Source organism: Euphorbia lathyris, chromosome 2 (assembly GCF_963576675.1).
Source record: "Euphorbia lathyris chromosome 2, ddEupLath1.1, whole genome shotgun sequence".
NCBI classification, from domain to species: domain Eukaryota; kingdom Viridiplantae; phylum Streptophyta; class Magnoliopsida; order Malpighiales; family Euphorbiaceae; genus Euphorbia; species Euphorbia lathyris.
The window spans coordinates 140,045,301-140,070,054 of NC_088911.1; the positions used below are offsets into that span (position 1 = coordinate 140,045,301).

Consider the following 24,754-nt stretch of genomic DNA (forward strand, 5'->3'; position numbering starts at 1 on the left):
CTGAAAAAGATCTTCTCACGGTTCCTCTAGAGGTTTCTCTGGGCTGCCATGTGGACCAGAATAATTAGTGCTTTTTTTGTAGTGTCCTTCTTATGGTCAAAATTTGTAGCGTCATGTATCAAGCTATTGCGATTATCCTTTGAACTTTTCTTAACGTGCTCGGGAGAAGATGTCATTTTTTAGTGAGATAAGCCAACAAATGTTACCTGTTTTGTTATAATTGTAATTAAGTTTCAATCATGTTTATCTGAGAATCCTAGAATTTTTAAATTGTTGCGAGTAATGATATATTGGGATATGATGTGGGAACTCGAGTAGTGTCTGTGTTCTCCGTTGAATTGTCCTCTAGGTCCGGGTGCTTGATGTTTCACTCATTATGAGATGAAGTCCTTTCTTATCCACCCATCGAAAACTCAAGAGTGCCTTTTGTGTTCTCGAGTCGAGGGATAGGCTCATGCCGACCCGTGACTACTAGTAGTTTTCCTTCCATATGTTGAGGTTTTGTTTTACGGGTTAGAGAATCTATCAAGACCTGTAGGTCTAATTAAGATCAATGTTTAACGCACCAAATGTTGGATCAGGCCCAAATCCTGACTTCGTTTGGAAAGGTTGACTTACGCAAGTAGGCCTCAAGGCTAAACTTTCATGCCAAAGTTAGCCTTTTTATGTAAAAAAGAGGAAAGACCATGGTGTAATAATGATGATAGAGAAAACAAGTTACCCCTTTTCATAGAGTGGAAGGATGTGAAAGTACCATTCTTCCCTCCGGTTTGGCGATGTAATGGTTTGACGGTTTAGACCTTTAAGCTTGCTTTCAGAACGGAATGTGTTTTGAGGAGTTGAGTTTGATATATATATAATGTGAATAAGGTATAAAAATTTCTTTTATATTACTAGCTAAGCGCAAGTAAGACTCGAATGTCATAAACGACATAATTAAGGTCTAATGTTGATAAACTAAACTATTTACATACATTATTAATTTATTATTATTATATATGTTTATATATTCTGCACCCTTTGCATATCAATTGGTTCATAAAATAAGAATTGCACGTTATTTTGTGATTTCAGAATACATTTAAAGACCAGATGTCTTTAAATTCGACAAAATATTTGGGTTTCTTCATTTCTTTCTTTTCAACACGTGCATAACATACAATAGGAATTCAGACAAAACAAGACACACATGATGTCATATATACATATATATATACGTATTAATTTATTACTAATAATATAGTTTATATGTGGAGTGGAGATAACAAAATGATGAAATTATAGAATCTTAAATTTTCTTACTTTTTCCATTAATACAGGTTTATTAATTTTTTTTTGGTAGGAAAAAGTTTAGGTAAGATCAACACCTTACCACTCGGATCAACCCTCATTGGCACAGATTTATTAATTTCTAACATGCTTTTCTCTTTCTTTTCCTTTAAAAAATAAAAAATCTTTTTCTTATTAAGACACCCATGAAAAATTGAATTATTCATGCTGAAAAGTAATTAGTGTTAATTTCTTGCATAAAAGTTAATTAGCTTATAGCTAATTAGGGCCTATATTTGCCATACATTTTTTCCACTTAGAGTTTGTTATATTAATTTCAAGTGTCACTTGAGTGTTTTCTAGGAAAGACTTCCACACATGCATATACTAAAATTTATTAAATATTAATTTAAACAATACACCATTTATCTCTAAATTTGTCAAAAAAAAAAAAAAGTTTGGTTTGACCCTCTGAACTTTCCAAGTGTTTCGATAGTTCCCTCAATTTGTATAAAATGTTAGTTAGCCTTTTGAACTTGTGTAAAATATAATCAATTAATCAATCTGTTGTAAAAAAAAAGTAAGTTGCTATGCAGAAGATGTGTCGCACGTTCCTTAGAATGTTATTACATAATTCACAAAATAGATCAAAAAATGAAGTTATTACTTGCTCAACTGCAAAACTTGTCTTCTCTAATATTAGAACCGCATACCCCGATCTTGATTGTTTTCCTTTTTTTAAGACATATGCAATACATGTTAGATCTGTATTTAATTTACTTTTTTTTTTACAATTGAGTGATTAATTGATTACGTTTTATGCAAGTTTAAGGTGCTAATTAGATCTTTTATGCAAGTTGAGTCGGCTATCGAGCCATTTTGAAAATTCAGAGTGTCAACCAAACTTTTTAGACAAATGATATATTAAGCCAAAGCATAAACTATATCTACTAGTTTTTAGGGCCTAATACATCACCAGCTCCATGAACTTGTCCATAATAGTAGATTGGCTCTCTGAACTTTGCAAGTGTCTCACCAACTTCTTGAACTTGATTATTATATATCACCAACTGCCTGAACTTGTCCATAAAAGTAGATTAGCTCCCTGGAATACAAAAATCACCAACTTTCTAAACTTGCTTATTCGGTAACAACTAAATACAAAAATCATAATACTAACTCTTAATCCACATCCATTCGATCTCTCAAACCTATAACACTAACTCTTATAATAGGTTGAAAGTATGAGAAGAGAAAAAATTACCTCTCAAATAGATGAAGATGCATTTTTAGAATTTAGATTTTATAGGTTTTTGTATTTTTAGAAAACCAATCTACTATTATGGACAAGTTCAAGAAGCTGATAATGTATTAAGCCATTTTTAAATATATTTTATTTTTATTTTTATTTTTATTTTATACTTCTTAATTTAGTAAAAAAATTAATTTAAATTTATTAAAAAATATAGTATAAAAGTTTTAGAACCTCTAAAATAATGGAAATATTAGCTAACAAAGTACAATAAAAAAACAAATAATTTAATAGATTCTCAGTATATATTTTTTTAAGAAAAATACAAGAATATGTATAAAATAATGTATATATAATAAATAAAAAAAGTTTGGAAGTTATGAATAGAAACAAAGAATGTGGTTTTGGCACTCTTATCAAGCTAGTCATTCACAAGCTCTAATACTATTTCAGATGTGAAATTTATTTGTTTAATGTTTATTTAACCTTATTAGGAGGCATGCTGCCTAATAAAAACAATACCCAAAAAAAAAAAAAATCAACAAACCATGCTTAGCATTTAAATTTAGGCATAATATCAATTTGGCTCCTCAAAATAAGGATTCAAAGTCAATTAGGACCTCAAACTATCAAAATCATCAATTGAGGCCTTACCGAAAATCATTCGGTTGAACAGTTTCAGACCCTCTTCCTCAAACTCATTTTCTGTAACATCCGCAATTTTACGGAGTCCATTTTATTAATAGAATTTTAATTATAGTATTAAAATAAATTAAAACTTTTAAATTGTTTTTATTTAATGGACCCTACTATTATTATTATTATTATTATTATTATTATTATTATTATTATGTTATGAATAAATTGATTAATGTCCATAAGTATAACCATTGTAACTCCCGATTCCTTAATGTTGTAACTCTTCATTCATTAAGGTTGTAACTTTGTATTCCTTAATGTTTGTAACTTCATAATTTATGTTCTTATGTAACCTATATATTCATAAGCCTATAAAAATAGGTTTGTTTCATGTAAAAAAAGGGAAGAAAAAAGGAAGTGAAATACAAGCATACACTCTCTTCATTGTTCTTATTCTATTGCATATTATCTTCCTTGTTTTATAACATATTATTATTATTATTGTTATTATTATTATTATTATTATTATTATGCGATTGTCTATTGATATATTGTCATAGAATAATAAAATAAATGTTGAGTATTTGGTTATCATTTGATTTGTGTTTATTTATACATATAGGGATTTGAGGAGTGAAGTTTTAAATGTTTTCAGTATAGTTGAATTTATTAATAAAATCGGGTTGCTCATGTATTTACCTATCGAGATAATTAGTTATGAAATTATACCATGGTAGAAAGGAAAATGTATATGAGTTCATAAGATTATGAATTGTGAAATTGTGAAATTGTGTTGGATTATGTTTGAGTTAGAGCAAAACATAAATAGCTAGCTTAAGTGGATAAGTACAATGGTCTGGAGGTTTGTTGATACTGTGATCGCATACACCTGTCTTGAAAGATGAGACGATAGGGTGTTATTAAATTTTGGATTGAGCTTGGTACTGTGTCTTGCAAGATTAGACGATAGCAGTACCGTTATAAAAGTACTTATATTATGAAGTCTCAAGGTTGCGTGTCTTGGAAGAGTAGACGATAACGCATACCTATTTTGATGTTAAATGCCATAAAACCATTAGACATATTTCACTTAAGTTTATCCAGAGCCCTTAAAATAAATATAATTTTAGGGTATTATGTGTAATAAAGAGTCCGGTTTGGGATGTCATTTATTTAATTTTGATGATTTCATGATATATATATAATATATATGAATTGTAGGTGTATATGTATATATATATAAATATTCCTAATTATGCTTATTGAGTAGGCAGCTCACCCCTTGCCGCGTTGAAATTTTTAGGCTAGGTTCAAAGGTTTTCCTATTTGCTAGATTTTCAGGTTTACCCTGCATTCAGGTTGACCAGTACAAGCGTCTCGTTCCCATTAGCAAATTTTATGGATATTCAATAGGATTTTATATATTATTGAATTGTATCATTTTGTTTAGGTTAAGTGAAATATTATAGAGGAATTAAATTATGTGATTGGTTATTTAGCCCTTTGGTTATGAGATTTTGATAGACAGTAATAAATGAGGAACCTTTATGAAGTTATCTTGGTGTTTGTGCTTAATTATGATGCTTGATTGGGGTTTTGTGTGTTTTCAACGTGACCCGTGACGGGGGTTACATTTTCAACCAACATATAGATGATTACAGTTTATATCAAATAGTCACAGTTTCTGATTTTAGGATAAGATAAGGACTCAATTGATGATTTTTTTTCTTACTTTAGACCTGATTGATGATTTTGATAGTTTAGGGTCCTAATTGATTTTGAAGCTTTAGCTTGGGGACCCAAATGGATATAATGCCTTAAATTTAACTCCAACGCTGAAGCGAAGTGCAGATTATTTGGTTTACCTACTGCTTGGTGTTACTGTTTATTGTTACAGTTTGCTGTTTGATGTTTGCTGTTTGCTGTTACAGTTTGTTGTTTGGTGCTGGAAAAAACTGTTTTTTTTTTCAAAAAAAACATAAATTCTCTGCTTTTGTAAAAAAACTATTTTTCAGGTGTAAAAGGTAAATAGGAGTTCCCTAACCAAACATGGCCGGCTCCAGTATTTTAGAGGCTTTAGGCAGGTCCGGTCCTGATATTTTTATGGGCCCTAATTAAACAGGACCGACTCTAGTATTTTAGAGGCTCTAAGCAGGGCCGGTCCTGATATTTTTATGGGTCCTAGACGAAAAAAGAGATAAGAAGCTCTTAATAAAAAAAATGTACTTAAAAGTTTAAAATAGAAATTTGGACATATTTTAGACCTACAATATCATATTATTTGATTATTTTCTAGGTATGGATGAGTATTATAACTACATTTAAAAAAATTACTATATATACAGTAAAAAACAATTTGGGTCCATTTTGCCTCAGGTCCTAAGCGGTCGCACTCCTGGCCTATACTCAAGGTCCGTCCTATAACCAAACACCTAAAACTCTCCATTTTAAAGTGAAAAGGCAAGCACAGATATGAAAATGAGCAACCAAACGCCTTTTTAGTCTTAATATGTGAAATGATATAAATTTAATTTTAACGTTTCCAAGCAAGATGAATTTTAGCATTGCACTATTGAAAATTTGAAAATACTGGTTTGACAACTTTCCAAATAAGTTTGTTAATAAATCGAAGCAGTTTCATACATTTTTTTGTTGGTTTTTTTGTAACTATATTAATAACACAGTAACTATTTTAGAAAGTTTGATAAAACAGAATTTGTGATTAATTTATACGTAGCATATTTAGTTTTTAGCATTTTAACAGATATTTATACTTTTGTTAGTATTACACTAAATATTTTAGGCATAATTAATGTTTGGAAGATTTGGAATAACAGTTAAATATCAATTAAACCAGTTTTTCTATTTTCACTAAAATTGATTATGCTTGAAAACGTTAGGGTTAAATTTGCATCATTTCATACGTTAAGATCAAATCTGCACTTTCTTTAAAATTTTAAGATTAAATTTGAAAAATTTGTGATTTCGTTAATTTGTAATAGGTGTCTGTGATTTTTTTTTTTTTTAACAGAGGACTAGGATTTTTTTCCATTTACAAATCAAAGATTTGTAGGCTTACATTGATGATCTCAAAATAAATAATTCCAAGAATTAAATTTGTTTAGTACCATATTTACCATGGAGCTACATTTTTTATTTTTGAAAATCATTATTTTTTTTGAGCTTTCTCTCTCTAAAAATTAGCGCTTTCTCTCATAACAAACAACACATGAATGACATCAAAACTAAAAAGTTTAACAATTAAATTTACTTAGAATGTTATAAATTCTTAAAATTTTCTATTTTGAGATTCATCAACTCTCAATCGTCAATATCAACCTAAAAATCATTGATTTGTAAATTAAAAAAAAACACCGCAATCCTCTGTTTTTAACCAAAAAAAACATGATAATTAAGGTCCATATGATCAAAACCGTAATTTATAAATATCAATTTACAATTTAATATTTATATCAAATAATTTAAAGATAATTCATGTTGATAATGTAGATGGCTTCTTGATTTATGTCTTTTGATATTAACACATGTTATTTTTAACGAATTTAACTGAAAATATTAAATTAAAAATTATATTAATATCTTTTTTTTTCAAATAAGAAACCAGATTGATTTAAAGTTTCAAATTGAAACTTTATCCAATAAACACTAGGAAAAACAAAGCTTTTGTGGCTATACGAGGAATTGTTATATTAATCATCCGATTTTTATATTATTCAGAGGATTCTAAATTCAGAATTTGGATACATGTATTATATTAATATTATAATTCTATTTAATAATTAAAATAATAGAACCTCTTATAATACATGTGAGTCTAAATTACATATGACAAAATATATATAGAATGTTCTCAATTTTATTTAAAAAATCGGATGCTTTTAATAATTTCCCCATCTATTTTAATTTTTGGTTTTCTGTTATATTAATATCCAGAATTTTTTGATATATTAATCAGTTCTTTACTCCAGGTTTTCCTTCTATTTGCTCTTTTATATTAAAAATGAAAATTTGAGGCTATTTTTTATTTTTTTATAAATAAAAAATAGCTTTTCATAGAGTAAATTACATATATGGCTACTAAACTTTATCCATTTTAATATTGGTATCACTAAACTTCAATTTTTAACAGTATAATCACTGAATTTTACAATGTTTAACATCCGTAACCAATCAACTTTAATTAACTCTTTAAAATGACCTTTAACGACGTCAAAATGAAAATGTTCAAGAATTTAAGTTGTTCAGAACGACATTTACCATGAAACCATATTTTTTTTTTTTCAAAATCACATTTTTTGGAGCTTTCTCTATATAAAATTCACTCTCTCCTAATCAAACAACACCTGAATGACCTCTAAACTAAAATTTTCAAGAATTAAAATTCATTATAATATCATTAACTCTTCGAATTTATTATTTTAAAGCCATCAACAGTCATTTTGAGGCGTTGAGTAGCCACGAGTGTTAAAAAAGTGTAAAGTTCAGTGGCCGCAATGTTAAATTGAGTAAAGTTCAGTGACCATGAGTGTAATTTACCCCTCTCTCTCTATCTCCGAAACACTCCAATATCTTTTATTAAAGGGTAATTAATTTATTAGTCCCTATATTTTGATAAAACACACTGTTTAGTCCCTGTATTTTTAAAAACACACGGTAAAATCCCTAACGTTTTTCTCAGTGAACTGTTTAGTATCTGCCGTTAGACTCTCATGAAGATTCGGTTAGTCAATTTGGATTTGCGTTCTTCTTTTCCTTTATTTTCCTTTCCTTTAAACTCTACTGTATCTGAAATCAACTTTGAGTGTTCTTCTTTTTTATTTTCTTCTTAATCGTTCAAATTTGTAAGCATTGGGTCTGTTCTTTTTCTTGTTCTCCATACAAATAGCTTCTTCTTCTAAATTGGATTTCCTCTTTTGAAGTTTGAAGGTAAATAGTAAAGGGTAATTTAATCATCTCCGAAGTCATAAACGGTAAAAAATCTAACAAACTGACGGAAGGATTAAACAGTTCACTGAGAAAAAGGTTATGGATCTTACCATGTGTTTTTGAAAATACATGGACTAAACAGTGTGTTTTGTCAAAATATAGGGACTAATAAATTAATTACCCTTTATTAAATCAAATGCCACCCTCTTCTCTTCATCCCCCTCTTCCCTCACATACATACAACACAATGATGCTTCAATCAATTTACACATAACACGTGTCACCTTCCTCAACACTTCCCCCTCCGCCATTTTCATGTATAAAAAAATAACCCTTCCCCCTCTTCTTCCTCATCTTCATCTTCTCCATTTTCTCTCTCCTCCTCTTCTTCTTCCCCCAAATCCTCCATCAATGGAGCTTCTCCATCGATTCCTTCTAATCTCCCTATCAATTTCCATAATCATTCTCCCAAATTCAGACAATGTAGAAGGCAGATTTCACTATCATAAACCTAAAAACAAGTCTGGTTCTCGTTCTGATGAATCTCAATCCCCAATTCCTTCATCTCCTGCTTTAGTTAGTCCGACGACTCCTCCGACCATGACTCCGACGGTTCCTTCTGACCCGTACCCGAATGATCCTGGAACTTCGAATTCGAATTCGTCGTCGGAATGTGTTTTCGATGTTACGTCGTATGGTGCTGTCGGCGACGGAGAAACTGACGACACCGCGGCATTCGTCGCCGCCTGGAAAGAAGCTTGTAGTGTTGAATCTGGCGTTGTTCTTGCTCCTTCTGGTTATGTTTTTATGATCACTTCTACTATTTTCTCTGGTCCTTGCAAGTCTGGACTTGTTTTACAGGTAAAAAATACAAACATTCCACTTTTTTTTTAAAAAAAAAACATTTATGAATACATTCGGGTCGGGTCGGGTTGTAGGTCGGGTCGACAACGAAAGTTCAGGGGTAATCTGGGGTGCTAGGGGTCTCGGCCACTGTAACCGCCTCTACGAGTGATGGTTCTGACTCTCTGTCTCCCATAAATTGGGGGTTTAGAGTTCTTAACGTAATTTTTTATATATATAAATAGATGTAAAATTGTTCCTCGTTGGAACACACCACGGGAATAATGAACAATTTTGTCTCTTAAAATTGAATTTTTTTTTTTAATCGACCAGAACTAGTATTAGTTTTATCCATTTAAATAATATCGCGTCAGTCAGTCCAACTATTAACGCGGCATTATCTAAATAGATGGATCAGTACCAGTGAAAGTTGTCCTAAAATTGTTGTGTAACATCAGCTTTACTGATTCTAAAATTTTCACGTTATTTTTTATTATATTAAATTCCTACTCGTTAAATTAGTTAGTTGTGAATATCTAATTAGATTAAATATGTGTTATATGTGTTTGAATTTATACGTTTAACGATTTTTTCTATAACCACATTATTCAAACAGCTCTTCAACAGTTAAAAAATACCGAATAACACTATTTTAACCGAGTTTTGTGTTCAAAACTCGTGTTTTTTTAATGTGACTAAAAATCGTAGGTTAAAGTTTAATGTGTTCAAATAAAAGACAAAAGTTTAATGAAAAAAGATAAAGGACTTAAGATGCGTTTTACCAATTTTTAGTGGTTTTGAGGGAACTTTTTATAGTGTTCTAAGACTGATGGGTTTTGGACCAATAATGAGATGACACGTCAATAACGATATTAATGTGTCGCCTCGTTTCGGATTGTTATATAATTTTATAGTGTCAAGTTCTACTCGAGTGAATATATTTATAGTAAAAAGTGAGAAGCGTTAATTATGACTAAACCCAAACAATTTTTTTTAAATGAGATACATATGGTTAAGAAAAATATAAGAGGAGATATTAATTTGTGACAAAAATTAATTAATTTTTCAGGTGGATGGATGCCTAATGCCACCGGATGGGCCGGAATCCTGGCCGGAAAAGGATAGTAAAATGCAATGGCTCGTGTTTTATCGGCTGGATGGTATTACTCTCACCGGAAAAGGTACCATTGAAGGCAACGGAGAGAAGTGGTGGGACCTCCCCTGCAAACCTCACAGGGTATGATATTATATTATTATTATTATTATTTTATAAATTTATGTTTCAATTTTTTATTATACTAGTTTTTTTGCTAACGCCAGGAAAATTAGTCCCATAAAATCAATTTTATTTTTATAATACGTATTTAATTTTGGTAAAAATTTAGTGAGTAAATTACACTCATGGCGCCTAAACTTTACTCATTTTCATGGTCTGGCCACTAAATTTATTACGAAACATAAAAGGTGCTCAATTTTATATTTTCTAACATTATTATCACTAAATTTCAATTAACGTCTCAAAATAATCGGTTAACAACCTCAAAATAAAAATATTAAAGAATTAAAGTTATTTAGAACCACATTTTTTTTCAAAATCACCTTCATGTTTTCTCTCTCCTAACCAAATAACTCATAAATGACTTCCAAACAAAAAATTGAAGAATTTAAATTGCTTAAAATTTCATCAATTCTCGAAAGTTTCAATTTTCAGGTCCTCAACGGTTATTTGGTAAATTACACTCATGGCCACTGAACTTTATCTATTTTAACATTATAGCCACTGAACTTCAATTTCTAACGGTATATTCACTGAATTTTACATTTTTTAACACTGGTAGTTACTCAACTTTAACTAACTCCTTAAAATGACCGTTAACAATATCAAAATGAAAATATTTAAGAATTAAAGTTGTTAAAAATGACATTTACCATAAGACCATATTTTTTATTTTCTAAAATCAGATTTTTTGGAGTTTCCTCTTTCTAAAAATTCACAATCTCCAATATCCAAACAATGCTTAAATGACCTCCGAAAAAAAAAAATTAAAGTTCCTTAAAATATCAATAGCTCTTCGAATTTTTTTATTTTGAGACCGTCAACGGTCGTTTTGAGGAGTTGGGTGGCCACCAATATTAAAAAGTATAAAGCTCAGTGGCTATAGTGTTAAAATGGGTAAAGTTCAATGGCCATATATGTAATTTATCTCTATTAATTATTTTGAAATTTAGTTGCAATACCGTGAAAATGAGTAAAATTATAATCGAATTTATTCATGAATCTATATAACCGAATCGAGTTTACTTATGAACATTTTAGTTAAATTTTACCATGCTCGATCTCAATTCGTTTATAAATTCGATCGTGATTTTTTATCGAGCCGAATGTGGAACTACCCTGCTAATTTATAGCTATATTTGTGAGTATCTTTATGGGGGAGAAATTCAATAAATGAGTGGACTGGACCAGCATGAATGCACAAGCATACAAATACATGTGGTAAGAGAAAGAAAAAAGGAGTGAATACGTGGCATGTTTTTAGTGGTCAAATCTCTGAATATGTGAATTATTAAAAAAATTCTTACAAGGCAAAAAAAGGTTGGAGTTATCTGAAGAGATTTGTTTGGTGAGAAATGAACTAAAGAAATAAATGTTTTTCAGGGCCCAAATGGAGAATCTTCTAGTGGACCATGTGACAGCCCTACTGTAAGTTTAACTTACTTCATCATAATTGTTTTTTTTTTTCTTTTAATGAACCATAATTGTTTATATATATATATATATATATATATATTAAACTTATCATCTTTCAATTTCATACTTTAATTTCTCGATTAATTATAATTTAACCCATTAAACTTTTAATTATATATAAAAAAAGTTGCTTGAAGATCAAATTCGGTTAAAGATATATTTTACATTTGAAAATTTAATAATTCAAAATTAACTTTTCCTTTTATATATTTGATGTGATTATATAAAAATATTTAAAATTTGATTTTCAAATCTAATTTAATACATTATTCAAAAAACAAATTGTAATTTAATCCTAGATGAAAGGAGTTAAATATTTGTAATTGAATTGCTGATTGTCTTATTAGGAATAATTTAATTACAATTACAAATAAGACAATCAGCAATTCAATTACAATGGGTGACGGCTCCTAAATTTGGTTAATTAATAAAAATTGGAAACTTTTGTTTGGAATAAAAGTAAAATTTGCTTTAAAATTATTAAAGAAGTTCAATTTTACCGTCATTATATAATGGCGTGACGGCTTCTAAATTTAGTTAGAAAAACTGATTGACTTCCTAACTTTAAGAATGTGTAACTAGCCGCCTGAACTTATTTTATATTAACCTATTGGCTCATAAACTTGCTAAAAGATGGCATATTAAGCCTGATATAAAATAACCCAATTTTTTTTCTACAGTACAAACTTTAACTCAACTCTACCTTATTTTTCTACTAAACATCGAAGAAAATTAGCTAATTTTTTTTAAAAAAAGAGGATAAAATTGAACTCGCATTTTTACCATCCGGAAAAATTGAATTATTTCTTATAAAACACGATAAAATCGACTTATATATGAAAAGTTCTACTGGTCTCTCTATTCAAATAATGTCACATCAGTAGTTGAGCTAACGGGAAACCAATACTGGTTCCAACCCATGGTAAAAAAAATCCATATCTCAATGTTTTTTTCTTTTCTATTTGAATTTTTTATCTCAATTTTTAAAAAGAGATAAAATTAAACTCGGATTTTTACCGCATGGTAAAATTGAGCAATTTCTTATAAATTAAGATAAAATTGACCCATATGTCAATTTTTTTTTAAATAAAATTTTAACAGATTATATATTCATTTTTGCAGTTAATTAGATTCAACTATCTCATTACACTTTCAAAACGTTGTATTTATTTATAATGATTAAAATAACCTGTTAGTTCTCTAAACTTTGCTTAAAATAACCTGTTAATTTGCTTAAAATAACCTGTTAGTTCTCTAAACTTTCTTAAACTAACTTTTTGACCCCCTGAATCTATTTATAATGATTTATGTCCTCCGAATTTGTTTAAAGTGTACATATTTTAATTTAATAAGTTACTCTAAACAAATTAATGAATAAGAGATAAATATGACATTTTGAAAGTATAAGGGAGCAGTTACATTTTCGAAACAAGAACATCGCACGAAAATGAGTGACAATTAAAAAAAATTGAACTTGGATTTTCACCGTATATTAAAATTGAGCTATTTCATACGAAATTAGATAAAATTGACCCTTATCTTTTAGGAAAATTTGAAAATTGACCCTTATCTTTTTTTTCCTTTTTTAATTAAAATTCTAACAGTTTTTTTTTTTTTATTTTGGTTGCAGTTGATTAGATTTTTTATGAGCTCAAACATAGGAGTAAAAGGATTAAGAATACAAAACAGTCCACAATTCCACATGAAATTTGATGGATGTGAAGGAGTAATGATAGAAGATATTTCAATATCTTCTCCTAAATTGAGCCCCAATACAGATGGTATCCACTTTGGAAATACTAAAACTGTTGGAATATACAACTCCATGATCAGCAATGGTAGGCCTATGATATTAATTAATTTACTCTTTTATTCCACTATTCTTTTATTTATTATCAGTTTCACCCTATAATGGGAAATACTTTTATTGTATAGGTGATGATTGCATTTCGATTGGGACTGGTAGCTCGAATATTGATATTCAAGGCCTCACTTGTGGGCCTAGTCACGGGATTAGGTACTTCATTTTCTTTTTCTTATTCAATAATTTGATTATTCATATTTGTATCCTAAAACGGGGCGGGTGGGCGGGCGGACGGGGACTATATTTTCCATCCCCATTTCCCGATTAGTTGGGGACATCTTCATCCCCGTGAGTTAAACGGGGATAAATTTATCCCCGTCCCCGTTCCGCGGAAAATCGGGGATCCCATTTACCGTTTATATATGTTTCAAAAGCTTGTTTCCAATTCCCCGTTCCCCTTCCGGCGGGGAATCACCGTTTATGTTTTAAAAAAATAGTAATATCTAAAACTTTTAAGAATCAGTAGCTAATAATACCAAACCTCAATAATTATTCTCAAACTTTCCAAACCATAAAAAAAAACTAAAAAGTGAAAATAACCAATTATCTAATTAAAATGTACTTAAATCATAAAAAAAAATCAATTACCACGGGAATAGTCAGGGATTCTCCATCGGAGATTAACGAGACGGGGATACCTTTTCCCATCCCGCCTCATTCCCACCACGGGAGACAAAACTATCCTCATCCCTGTCCCATAAGGATTCTTTTTAGCTGCAACTGACCACCTGTTAAACCCAAAGAAAAAAGGCAAGATTGGATGCTTCACAAAGGAGCCCCTTAAGAGAAGAGGGTAGCTCGGGTAATGTGGCTTAGAGGTTGCATGCCTAGGAGAAATAGGGAATAGGGCCGGTTACGAGGATCGGAAATGAAATGAGCGGAGTAGTAGCTTCTTATCGAGGATTCCTCGTTGCCTTGGAGCGAGTCACCAATGGGGACGAGGAATCCCCATCCCCGTCGGAGCGAGTCACCAATGGGGACGGGGAATCCCCGTCCCATTTACAAATAGATGCTATGTGGTTTCACAGATTTGTAGATGAGTATCTATGGTATTTTTTGTTATGCGTTTTTTTTATAAAAGAGAAAGTTAATGTTTAGAGAGAAAAAACTTCAAAAATAGTAATTTAAATGTGGTTACATACTAAATATGATATTAAACAACTTTAATTCTTAAAAAAATTCATTTTTAAGTCATTATCAGTCAAATTTGACAAGTTTAATTAAAAAAATAAAAATTTTGCAAACCACAAGATTGCATTTGTAACGAAAAATATCACATCTGTAAATCTGTGAAACCACAAGGTATATATTTATAATTAATCCTACTAGTTATCTTGATAATAAAGATTTCTCCTTTCTCATATGTGGATACGAATTGATCGAAATATATAAATTATTTATCTTGCTCGATTATCATTATGCAATTGAAAATTTAATGTTAATTTGATTCTCGATTACAGCATCGGCAGTCTAGGAGTACACAATTCACAAGCATGTGTATCAAACATAACAGTAAGCAACGCAATCATAAGAGATTCAGACAACGGAGTAAGAATAAAAACATGGCAAGGAGGAACAGGAAGTGTATCAGGAATATCCTTCGAAAACATACAAATGGAAAACGTTAGAAACTGTATGATTATAGATCAATATTATTGCATGTCTAAAGCTTGTTTAAATCAAACATCAGCTGTGTTCGTAACAGACATATCTTTCAGAAACATAAAAGGTACTTATGATGTTAGAACTCCTCCGATTCACTTCGCTTGCAGTGACTCAGTTCCTTGCACGAATATTACTTTGTCGGAAGTTGAACTTTTGCCTGAAGAAGGTGAGTTAGTTGATGATCCGTTTTGTTGGAATGCTTATGGAAGTGAAGAAACCGTTACTATTCCTCCTTTGAATTGTCTTAGAGACGGTGAGCCTCAAGATGTGAAGGAGGTTGCTTCGTATGGTTGCTAGTATTTATATATATATAGATGAACTAGATTTGGTGTTACCGTTATGATATGACGTGTGTTTCATTCATAGGTCTTGAGTAGGATTCGTCCTTTCGGTTTTCTGGTGTTTAGCCTTCTTCTGTAACAAAAAAAATTTAGGCTTCATCCCTCTTAGGGTATTTATACCCTTGTTGTGCGATGAGATTGAGATTGCGATTGAGTTTGTATTAGAATAATAATAGGTTTGGATTTTTATACAATTTTATTATAATAATTTCCATGTGTTTTTTGGGCTTTTATTATTCGTATTTTCAACCTTAATTCTCGTTAAGGACGTCTTTGGTTGATATGTTTATATTTATTTGTTTATGACTATTGTTAATTGTTTATTGTTGCTGATAGCTGATATATTGATAAACATTTTTAAAGGGTTATTAGTAGTTGTTTATCATATTTTTTCACATTAATTATATTTTATCACTTTGTAGACTCGTTTATGAGCCGGCCTCGAGCCATGCTGACCGACTTTTGTCTAAAAATAAGCCCAGCTCAGCTCATTGTTAATTTAGACGAGCTCAGGTCGAATTTAAAAATCAAATCATAAGCCCAATCGAGATAAGCCTATCTAAAACAGAATATGTAGTTTTTAGTAATAAAAATAAGGGGAAAGTTCAAATAAAACCCCTGTGGTTTCACTAATTTTCAGATAAAGGACTATGATTTACTTTTTGTCAAAAAAAGGACTGAGGTTTCACACTTTTAATAATGCTATTAAAACTATCTTTAACGACCTGAAAATGAAAATTTTCAAGAATTAAAGTTGTTCAATGTCATATTTTCTATGGAACTACATTTTCAATTTTAGAAAATCATCTTTTTTGAAACTTTCTCTCTCTAAACATTAACTTTCTCTCTCTTTACCAAACATCATCTAAATAATCTCGAAATAAAAAAGTTGAAGAATTAAAGTTGCTTAAAATATTAATAGTTCTTAAAATATGTCATTTTTGAAGTTGTTAATGGTGATTTTAATAGTATCAATCGAAAAAGTCCTTATTTTGCTAAAGTTGAAAACTTCAGTCCTCGTTTTGACAAAAAGTAAACCACAGTTCTTTATCTGAAAATTAGTGAAACCACAGGGGTTTTATTTGAACTTTACCCTAAAAATAATAAAAATATGTAAATTTTAATAAATAATAGAGATACTATGCAAAAATATTCTTAAAGTTGACAGTCAAGATCAATTTTACCCATAACGTCTAAAATGATGCAATTTTACCTTAACATTGTCGATCGTGAGCAATTTTTTTTTATCTCTAATATTGCTAAGTTAGGTTAAAGTAACAGGGTAAGAATAAAAACATGGCAAGTATGAACATGAAGTGTTTCAGGAATATCCTTCGATAACATGGAATGTTTTGTTACTAACCGAATATTATAAAATCGAAAAATTTCGGTTCAGTTCGGTTCGATTATTAATCGAACCAAACTTTTGTTTAACTGAACCGAAAGATGCTATATTTTAGAAATCGAACTGAACCAAATAAAATTGGTAACAAAATATAATAAAACTGAAAAATTTCGGTTTGGTTCGGTTACCAACCGAATAACCGAATACATAAATTTCTAATTTAAATGTTTAATAATGAAAAATTTATACAAGAAAATATATTTATTTATGAAAAAAATTATATTTCTTATAAATTTAAATTTCATCGAAGTTAAACATTCATTTGACATTTTTAAGACCCAATATATATATACTTTTAGTTTAGTAAATATAAAATAAGATTATAATTTATTTATTTATAAATTTTAGTTCAGTTAAATCAATACTTTTTTCGAAATAACCGAATCGATAACTAATTATCAAACTAAACCTATATAAAATCGAACCGAATCAGAGAGTAAAAATAACCGAATCAAATTAAAATTTCTATTCGGTTATCGATTTGATCATCTGCACTAACTGCTGCGAATTCATTGTATTTTTTTTCTATTGTGGTTCTTACTCTTAAATCTCATGAAAATGGATCGAATATAAAAATAAAAGAAAATAACTTATCCAAAAGTTTGATTGGCTCTCTGAATTTATATAGTATCTCGTTAGTCCTCTTGATTTGCTTAAAATAATTTATTGGCCATCTGAATTTATTTAAAATAACTTATTGACTTCATGAACTTGCTTATTGTTTAAAATGATATAAATTGCAATTTGCCTAAATCCGTAAAAAAAGTTCAAAACTTAAAAAATAAAAGTTTAATTCGTGATTTTAAGTCTTTAAAACAAATTTAATTTATGTTTTGTACAGTTTTATGGTATTTTTTTTTATAGATTAAAGGATTTAATTATGACACTTTAAGTAAGTTTAGGAGGCTAACGAGATAACATATAAGTTGAGGGACTAATCAACCTTTTGGACAAATTAAGGGTGAAATGATGTATTAAGCCAAACAAAAACCTTGACTTAAAACCGCCGCTCGACCTTTTCATCTCTCAGGCCTCTGTGACGACCGGAATCCGAATCTCCGATCTCCCTGTCGCAGTCTACCAGTCTCACTCTCATCTCGATTCTCTCGGTCTCTCTATCGAGTCTGGCCTTTGTGCTTATGGTGGTAGTCTGTCTGGCATCTTCAACTTTCAAATCTTGAAAAGGTAAGCTTCCATTTCATTTCATGTTTCGATTCCCATCAATTTCATGATTAACGTAATTGCGGTTGCTGATTCGGTTCTCTGATTTGATTATTATTATTGTTATTGCTGCAAATAGTATATCAGGTTCTGTAGAATTAGCTTTGTGATTGCTAGTTGCTGCCGTGATTTTTTTGGGTGAAAGTGATGTAATTGATTACATCTTAATATTGATAACGTTTTTGGATCAAATCAAACTAATTACAGATGCCTATTTGATTGATTTTCCCCCTTCGTTCTCATCTCAGTCATCTGGATCATTTTGCAATTTTGTGGTTTATTTTAAGATAATAGCTATAATTTATTTTTTGTATTAATTGATGGGTTAACTCTTTAGGAGCTTTAATAATTTGTCTTTTTATATTTTTATGTTAAACTCTGTTTTTTTTCTTTTATGATTTTGCCTCAGAAGTGATTGTGTCTCCTAGCCTCTGCACTCTGAGAACTGGGACTGTAGCTCGAGGTTTGAACTTCTTCTTTTTCTTTTCTCCAGTTATTCTCGTGTTTCTATGGCAGCTGATCAATTGATAACCATTTTTCAGCTTGATTTCAAAGCAAGTATCTAGCAATGCCTTCTCTGCAAACTGCTTTGCCTCCTGAACTCGCCAATAATGCCATTAGGGTTTACTGTCGTTCTCTTTGCTCTGTACTTACTTCTATTATCGAGTTTCGCTAGTAAGCTTAATTAGAATCGTTCATTCTTGTGCAGCTGTATCGTGAGTGCCTTCGAAGAGCTAAATATGTCGGCAATCGGGTAATTCATCTCTCCTTTTCAAGTTTTTTGCAAATTAGTTTTTGCTTTCCTACTTGTTGGAGAGAATGAAGAACAGAGAAGGACTTGTAGTTAAATCTAATATTAAAGAAATTCTCTGCCCTATAGTTCAATCTTTTTTTATATGAAATATCATAAGTGGTGTTTGATATTTTCTTTGTGCGGTGACCCCTTACTAGCTAATGGAATCGGGTCCGGCTGTGACCGAGTCAGGGATGGTATCAGAGCAGCTTCAACCCACACTTGGGCTGAAGCAGCCTAGAAAACTAACTAATACATAATCTGGGAAATGAAACCCCAGCAATATCATCCATAATGATCGCACTAACAACCTGAGGACAAGAATACAGGATCTTACAGCCCTGGAAAGTATTATCAGCTTAGCTAAGAAAATCTGCAGCTCTATTGCCTTCTCTGTAAGAATGACAGATCTGTTCCATCCAATCCCTTTGAAGCATCAACTACAAAGGCCGAGTGAGATTCCAATACTCATTAATGTTAACCTCTTTTGTAGTAAGGATTTTAACAACATTAGCATTGTCCATCTCAAGAACGACTCGCCTATAAGGCAAGTTGAAGACCATAGAAAGCTCCTCACAACTCAGCAGTCATAGAGGAACAAGAACCCAAAAAGATGGTAAAACCACCACACCAGAAGCCATTCTCGTCCCTGACTAAACCTCCAGCACTAGCCCAAGCACCATTAGCCTTCGAAGCTCCGTCAGTATTGATTTTAACCCAATTCGGAGGTGGACAATGCCACCTTATAAGCTTTTCCTCCTTCTTACTCAGACTGTATCTTGTTTAAAATTTTCAATAGCAAAGAGGAAAGATGATACTAAAGCCTTAACCTTCCCTTCTGCTTCTGGGCCGAGCGGGGTTCTCGATTCCGGTACCTTATCTGTAGCGGTCGAGGAAGAATTATCGCAGATGAAACTATGACTATTAGCCGAAAGGGCACCATTTATGGATTCAGGTTAAGTGTCTACCTTAGAAGCTGAAACCGGGAACATAAAAAAAGTAAGAAGCATCAGTTCAAACTGGTACTATCTTTGCTGCTTCAGTGCCTACTTAGCCCAAAGGAGTACCCCTTTCCCTTAATTCGGTATTGCTATCTCCTGACGCAGCACCAGTTCCAACTCCCTAGGAATCCGCTGCCGTCCCAGGTCAGGCACAGAATGAAATGAAAACTTTGAATCTGTTACTAATCCCACTACTGGGTAATCCACTTCAGCTACTGGAAGGAAGCCTGAGGAGCCGTTGACTTATTATATTAGCGGATGGGAACCCCGGAGCAAATCTCAAACATTAGAAAATGAAGTCTGACTTTTTCCACTTGAAATTAATCCCAAAGCCCTAAAGCTTCGTTCTGAAACAGCCACTTCTTCTGTATAAGTCAAAATCGCGGTTTACTATTGGGATCTAGAACCAGCATGAGATAGAAAAAGCGGGGATGCCCACCAAGGCATTGAGCAAGGAAGAGAAAAAGAAATGAATCCAGAGTATTTGGAATAGGCACCGAAGACCGAAGCACCGCTGAGAGAGGAACTAATTAACCTCTTTTAGAACCTCTAAATCCCTCTAGGCAGAGCTCCACTCGTAGCTGACTTAGCTCAATTGCTGCTTCAACCCATAAATCCAAAGGATCAGTCGATAACAGAACTCAAGAAAAAGAAACCTTACCAATAAAGAAAGGAATGCTTACTTAGAGTAGCGAAAGGCGAATGCCTGGAAAACACCATCTGAAAAGTTTTCGCTCTACTATAAAGCATTTATAAAAGGTCTATATGCCTAGCTCTACTTTCTTATACCGGGAATACCCTCCCATTGGCTTTGACTTTTAAACCTTCTCTTTCCTTAGTGCCCTGATCTTAAACCAACTCCCAAAGGAAGTCAACCTCCAACCTATCTCCTCTCCTCTACCCCCTGAAGCATTCTTCTCTGGATATAGCTAGGTTATGTAATCTCTTAAGCCGTAGTCTGTACAAGATTAAGATGAATAATGCTTTATCCATTCAAGAGAAAGGACAGCTGATATGCGATATTCAGTTTGTAAAGCGGATAAGCGGTATTCCCTATCACAAAGTTTAGGAAGTACAGGAATCTCCCCCTTTATCGACCTTAATTTAATTATGTACGAGGGAATTTTACTTTTGAGTAATAGGAGATAGGCTAGTCCTATATCAGCTAATAAAAAGCGTTAGAATACCGTAGTACAGAGTCAGAGCTGTTCTAGCAATGGAAACTTAAGAATAGAAAGCAGAAGAAAAGCAAGCAACTTCAACTCAAAGCTTTCCAACTTCTAACTCATGGGATGAGATCCTTATGAATATAACTTGATAGTCTTCTACAGGTTATGGATGGGCACCCCACCCAAACTGACACTGGAACAGGAGGGGCATGGATAGGGACTGCAACAACTTTAACCGGTATTCCAACAGGAACTTTCCTTAGGACAGCAACTGTAGCTGTAGCAAGCAGGCTTGCTTAAAGGGGGAGGCAAATGGCCCGGAACTGAGAATGGTCACAGGGTGCGCCGCGCCGGGGACTAGCCTACTTATCCTTCTTTATTCTCTTCACTAGATGTAACAGCAGACTGATGAATTGAATTACGAGTTAGATCATATGGGCAAGACGAGGATAAAGATTAAAGTAAGGAAAAGACAAGATAAGGTCTTTTGGTTGGGTGCCTGCACAATAGCAGAAGAACGACTTATCGCAATCTCAAGTAAATGGCTAGTTGACTCAAGCCAATCTCTTGATTCACATTCATGTGAAACCGTTGCAACCGATCCTACATACTATCCACAATGATCATTAATACTGGTTGTTCAAGAAATAAAAGTGAAAGGTCTCAACCGTGGTTGGGTAAAATACACCCATAATCCCTGAATTGCATTGCTACTAACATTATGGTCTCTAAACTTCATTTCATAATATAAAACTCCTTAGACTTTACATTATTTAACATTAAATCCAGATAAATGAATAAATCCTTAAAAAATTTAAGGATAAACATTCATGTTATTTCAGCCTCTTAAATTCGAATAAAATACTCTGTTCATCTGTTCACATTGTTTAGTTTAATTGTAGAGGAAATCTTTGCTTCAAGGAATAAGATTCTGGTTGCTATTAGACATTCTTATCTCTATGGTGTGTATACTAAGGTGTTGTTTGATAAAACTGAAAATTAAGTACTGAATTTTAAGTGCTGAATATTATAAGTGCCGAAAATATTGTGTGATATAATTATTATAAAAATATTAGTTGATAATGTTTAACTTAAAATGTTAAGTTAAATATTTTGACTTACCAAAATAAGTGTTTTTTTAACTTAATTTACTAATTTAAGTGGTGGAAAAATAATTGGTATCAAATGCACTTAAATTAAGTAAGTGCTTAATATTTTAATTTAAGTCATTAAGTAGGTTATCAAACAATCTTAGACTAAATAATTTATTAGTCCCTATATTTTTACTTAACACACTGTGTAATCCTCGTATTTTAATAATGCATTGTTTAGTCGTTTTCCACGTTTCTTGATTCTGCAGCAACACAACACGCCGCTGATTGTTGATATGATTAGACAACAATTTAGAAAGAACATGCATGAGACAGATCCTGAGAAGATCCAGCAGCTGAAGGATGAGTAAGTTCAGTTTATAATTGTGATGGGATTTATATATTTCACATGATTATTACATCCATGGTCACTGAACTTTACCTCAACTAATATTATGGTCATTAAACTTTAAAATCTAACATAAAAGTCACTCAACTTTACACTTTCCAACATTATAGCTATTAAACTTCAATTAATGCTTTAAAATTGCTATTGATAATCTCAAAATAGAAAATTTCAAGAATTGATGCTATTCTAAAAACAACTTTAATTCTTCAACTTTTTCGTTTTGAAGTCATTTCGGCGGTGTTTGGTTCCGGAGACAAAGCTCCGAAGATGGTGATTTTGGATAAAAAAAAGTGGTTTCATTTTGAGGTCGTGAACCGTCATTTTGAGGCGTTAATTGAAGTTTAGTAGCCATACTGTTAGAAAGTGTAAAGTTGAGTGATTCTTATGTTAGGGCTAATACACTTTATTCTTGTCTAATTGCAATCAATAACTCCTTGTTGGATGCAGAAAATGAGGGACACGTGTTAAAAAGACAATGCCAAATAGACAATAGTCAGGAACTTTTGAAAGTTCATGAGGCAGCGAAGTTTTGAGGGTTATTGAATGCAAATTGACAAGAATAATGGGTTTCTAAATGCAATTGACAAGAATAATGGGTTTCTAAATGCAATTGGACAAGAACATGGAGTCATTTGGAACTTTTGAAAGTTTAGGGGGACGGTGAAATTTTGGGCCAAATACAAGGGCAATAGATGTATTAAGCCTTTACTTCACGTTTTGAAGTTTAGTAGTCAAACTGTGAAAAGACGTTGGATGCAGAAAATGGCTGACACGCTCCGCCACATGTTAAAAGGAAAATGCCAAATAGACATAAAAAAAAAAAAAAGGGCGGCCCGGTCGCATTACGCGTCCCCGCTGAGCGAGGGTCCGGGGAGGGGTCCCACCACAAGGATAATTAGGAATTTTTGAAAGTTCACGAGAATTTGAAGTTTTAAGGGGTATTGAATACAATTGGATAAGAATAGGTGTCATTAAATGCAATTGACAAGAATAGGGGTTATTGAATGCATTTGGACAAGAACAAGGGGGTCAGTTGGAACTTCCGAAAGTTCAGGGGTAGTTGAAGTTTCGAGCCAAGTACATGGGCAATAATGTATTTAGCCTTTACATTACGTTTTGAAGTTTAGTAGTCATACTATGAAGATGAGTAAAGTTCCGTAGCTATGCGTGTAATTTATCCTGATTATATATGATATAGATATTCCAAAACTGATAATCGTATCAAATATATTGTCTCTATAAGTCGTGTTGCCATGTCAGAAATTTACGCATAATCCTTCGGTGGAAAAACAATGTTGAAGTTCTAACTTTTTTCTTTCTTCTTTTTGGGTTCCCAGTGCTGCTAGAGGACTCATAAACCACATACTCTTCGAGTCTGAGAAGATGACTGGTCGTAAATTCAGCCAGGGTACTTGATTATTTTCGTCCAAGTTTTGACTGTATTTGATGAAATTTTGTATGTTATCAAGATTAATAAAGTTGAGGGCGGCCTTGGCGCAACGGTAACCGTTATTGTTGTATGACCGAGAGGTCACGGGTTTAAGTCTTAGGAGCGGCCTCTTGCCAAAAAAAATTGGCAGAGGAAGGCTTATGGGACCCCTCCCTGAACCCTCGTTTCACGGGGACGCTTAGTGCACATGACCGCCGTTTATCAGATTAATAAAATAGGTGACCTCAGTACTGATGTTTGCTCTTTGAATAAAGAAACAAATGATGCATACTTTTCTTATTTAACATGAGATTGGTATTCTTTGAATTAAGCATCAAATGAATTTAATTTTATTTTATTCCAAATTAATTTTAGGTACTGAATCAGTTTAAAATTTGGCAATATTTGATAAATTAGACCCGGTATTAATCAATCTATCTCTATTAGACATGCTTTTGGCCGGTATTAATCAATCTATCTCTATTAGACATGCTTTTGGCCGTGATTTTGGCTGTGATAAATAAAACGCTAAATCTTTGCATTCTAAAGAATAGGGATGTAATCGAACCGAAGCTTAATATTTTGCTCGAGTTTGTTCATGAACTTTGCTTATGATGGATTCGTTAATTTTATTTATAAGCAACTCATTAATTATGTTCATTTG

The 24,754-nt window shown here is 31.9% G+C and overlaps 2 protein-coding genes across 3 annotated transcripts; both read left to right on the forward strand.

Moving 5' to 3' along the window:
• Positions 1–8,451: 8,451 nt before the first annotated feature.
• Positions 8,452–15,780, forward strand: LOC136220120 (polygalacturonase At1g48100). The gene is made up of 6 exons (XM_066007820.1): positions 8,452–8,968; positions 10,020–10,187; positions 11,610–11,654; positions 13,333–13,540; positions 13,638–13,719; positions 15,027–15,780. Exons 1-6 carry the CDS (start codon positions 8,519–8,521, stop codon positions 15,526–15,528), a joined length of 1,455 nt encoding a protein of 484 aa, XP_065863892.1. The 5' UTR covers positions 8,452–8,518; the 3' UTR covers positions 15,529–15,780.
• A 2,166-nt stretch (positions 15,781–17,946) lies between these two features.
• LOC136220123 (uncharacterized) lies at positions 17,947–24,417 on the forward strand. Of its 2 annotated transcripts, none has more exons than XM_066007823.1 (6): positions 17,947–18,162; positions 18,611–18,661; positions 18,741–18,820; positions 18,908–18,952; positions 22,522–22,619; positions 23,999–24,417. In XM_066007823.1, exons 3-6 carry the CDS (start codon positions 18,767–18,769, stop codon positions 24,075–24,077), a joined length of 276 nt encoding a protein of 91 aa, XP_065863895.1. In that variant the 5' UTR covers positions 17,947–18,162; positions 18,611–18,661; positions 18,741–18,766; the 3' UTR covers positions 24,078–24,417. The 2 variants fall into 2 exon arrangements, with proteins under 2 accessions (XP_065863895.1, XP_065863894.1); XM_066007822.1 differs by having other exon boundaries at positions 17,949–18,162; positions 18,608–18,661.
• Positions 24,418–24,754: the final 337 nt, after the last annotated feature.

Bases quoted from the DNA above. Each gene is read 5' to 3' on its own strand.
- LOC136220120 (XM_066007820.1), top strand. From the start codon at position 8,519: ATGGAGCTTCTCCATCGATTCCTTCTAATCTCCCTATCAATTTCCATA. The intron at 10,188-11,609 runs GTATGATATTAT...AATGTTTTTCAG, and splicing joins TCCCCTGCAAACCTCACAGG to GGCCCAAATGGAGAATCTTC. The intron at 13,541-13,637 runs GTAGGCCTATGA...TTTATTGTATAG, and splicing joins CAACTCCATGATCAGCAATG to GTGATGATTGCATTTCGATT.
- LOC136220123 (XM_066007823.1), top strand. From the start codon at position 18,767: ATGCCTTCTCTGCAAACTGCTTTGCCTCCTGAACTCGCCAATAATGCC. The intron at 18,953-22,521 runs GTAATTCATCTC...TTGATTCTGCAG, and splicing joins CTAAATATGTCGGCAATCGG to CAACACAACACGCCGCTGAT. The intron at 22,620-23,998 runs GTAAGTTCAGTT...TTGGGTTCCCAG, and splicing joins ATCCAGCAGCTGAAGGATGA to TGCTGCTAGAGGACTCATAA.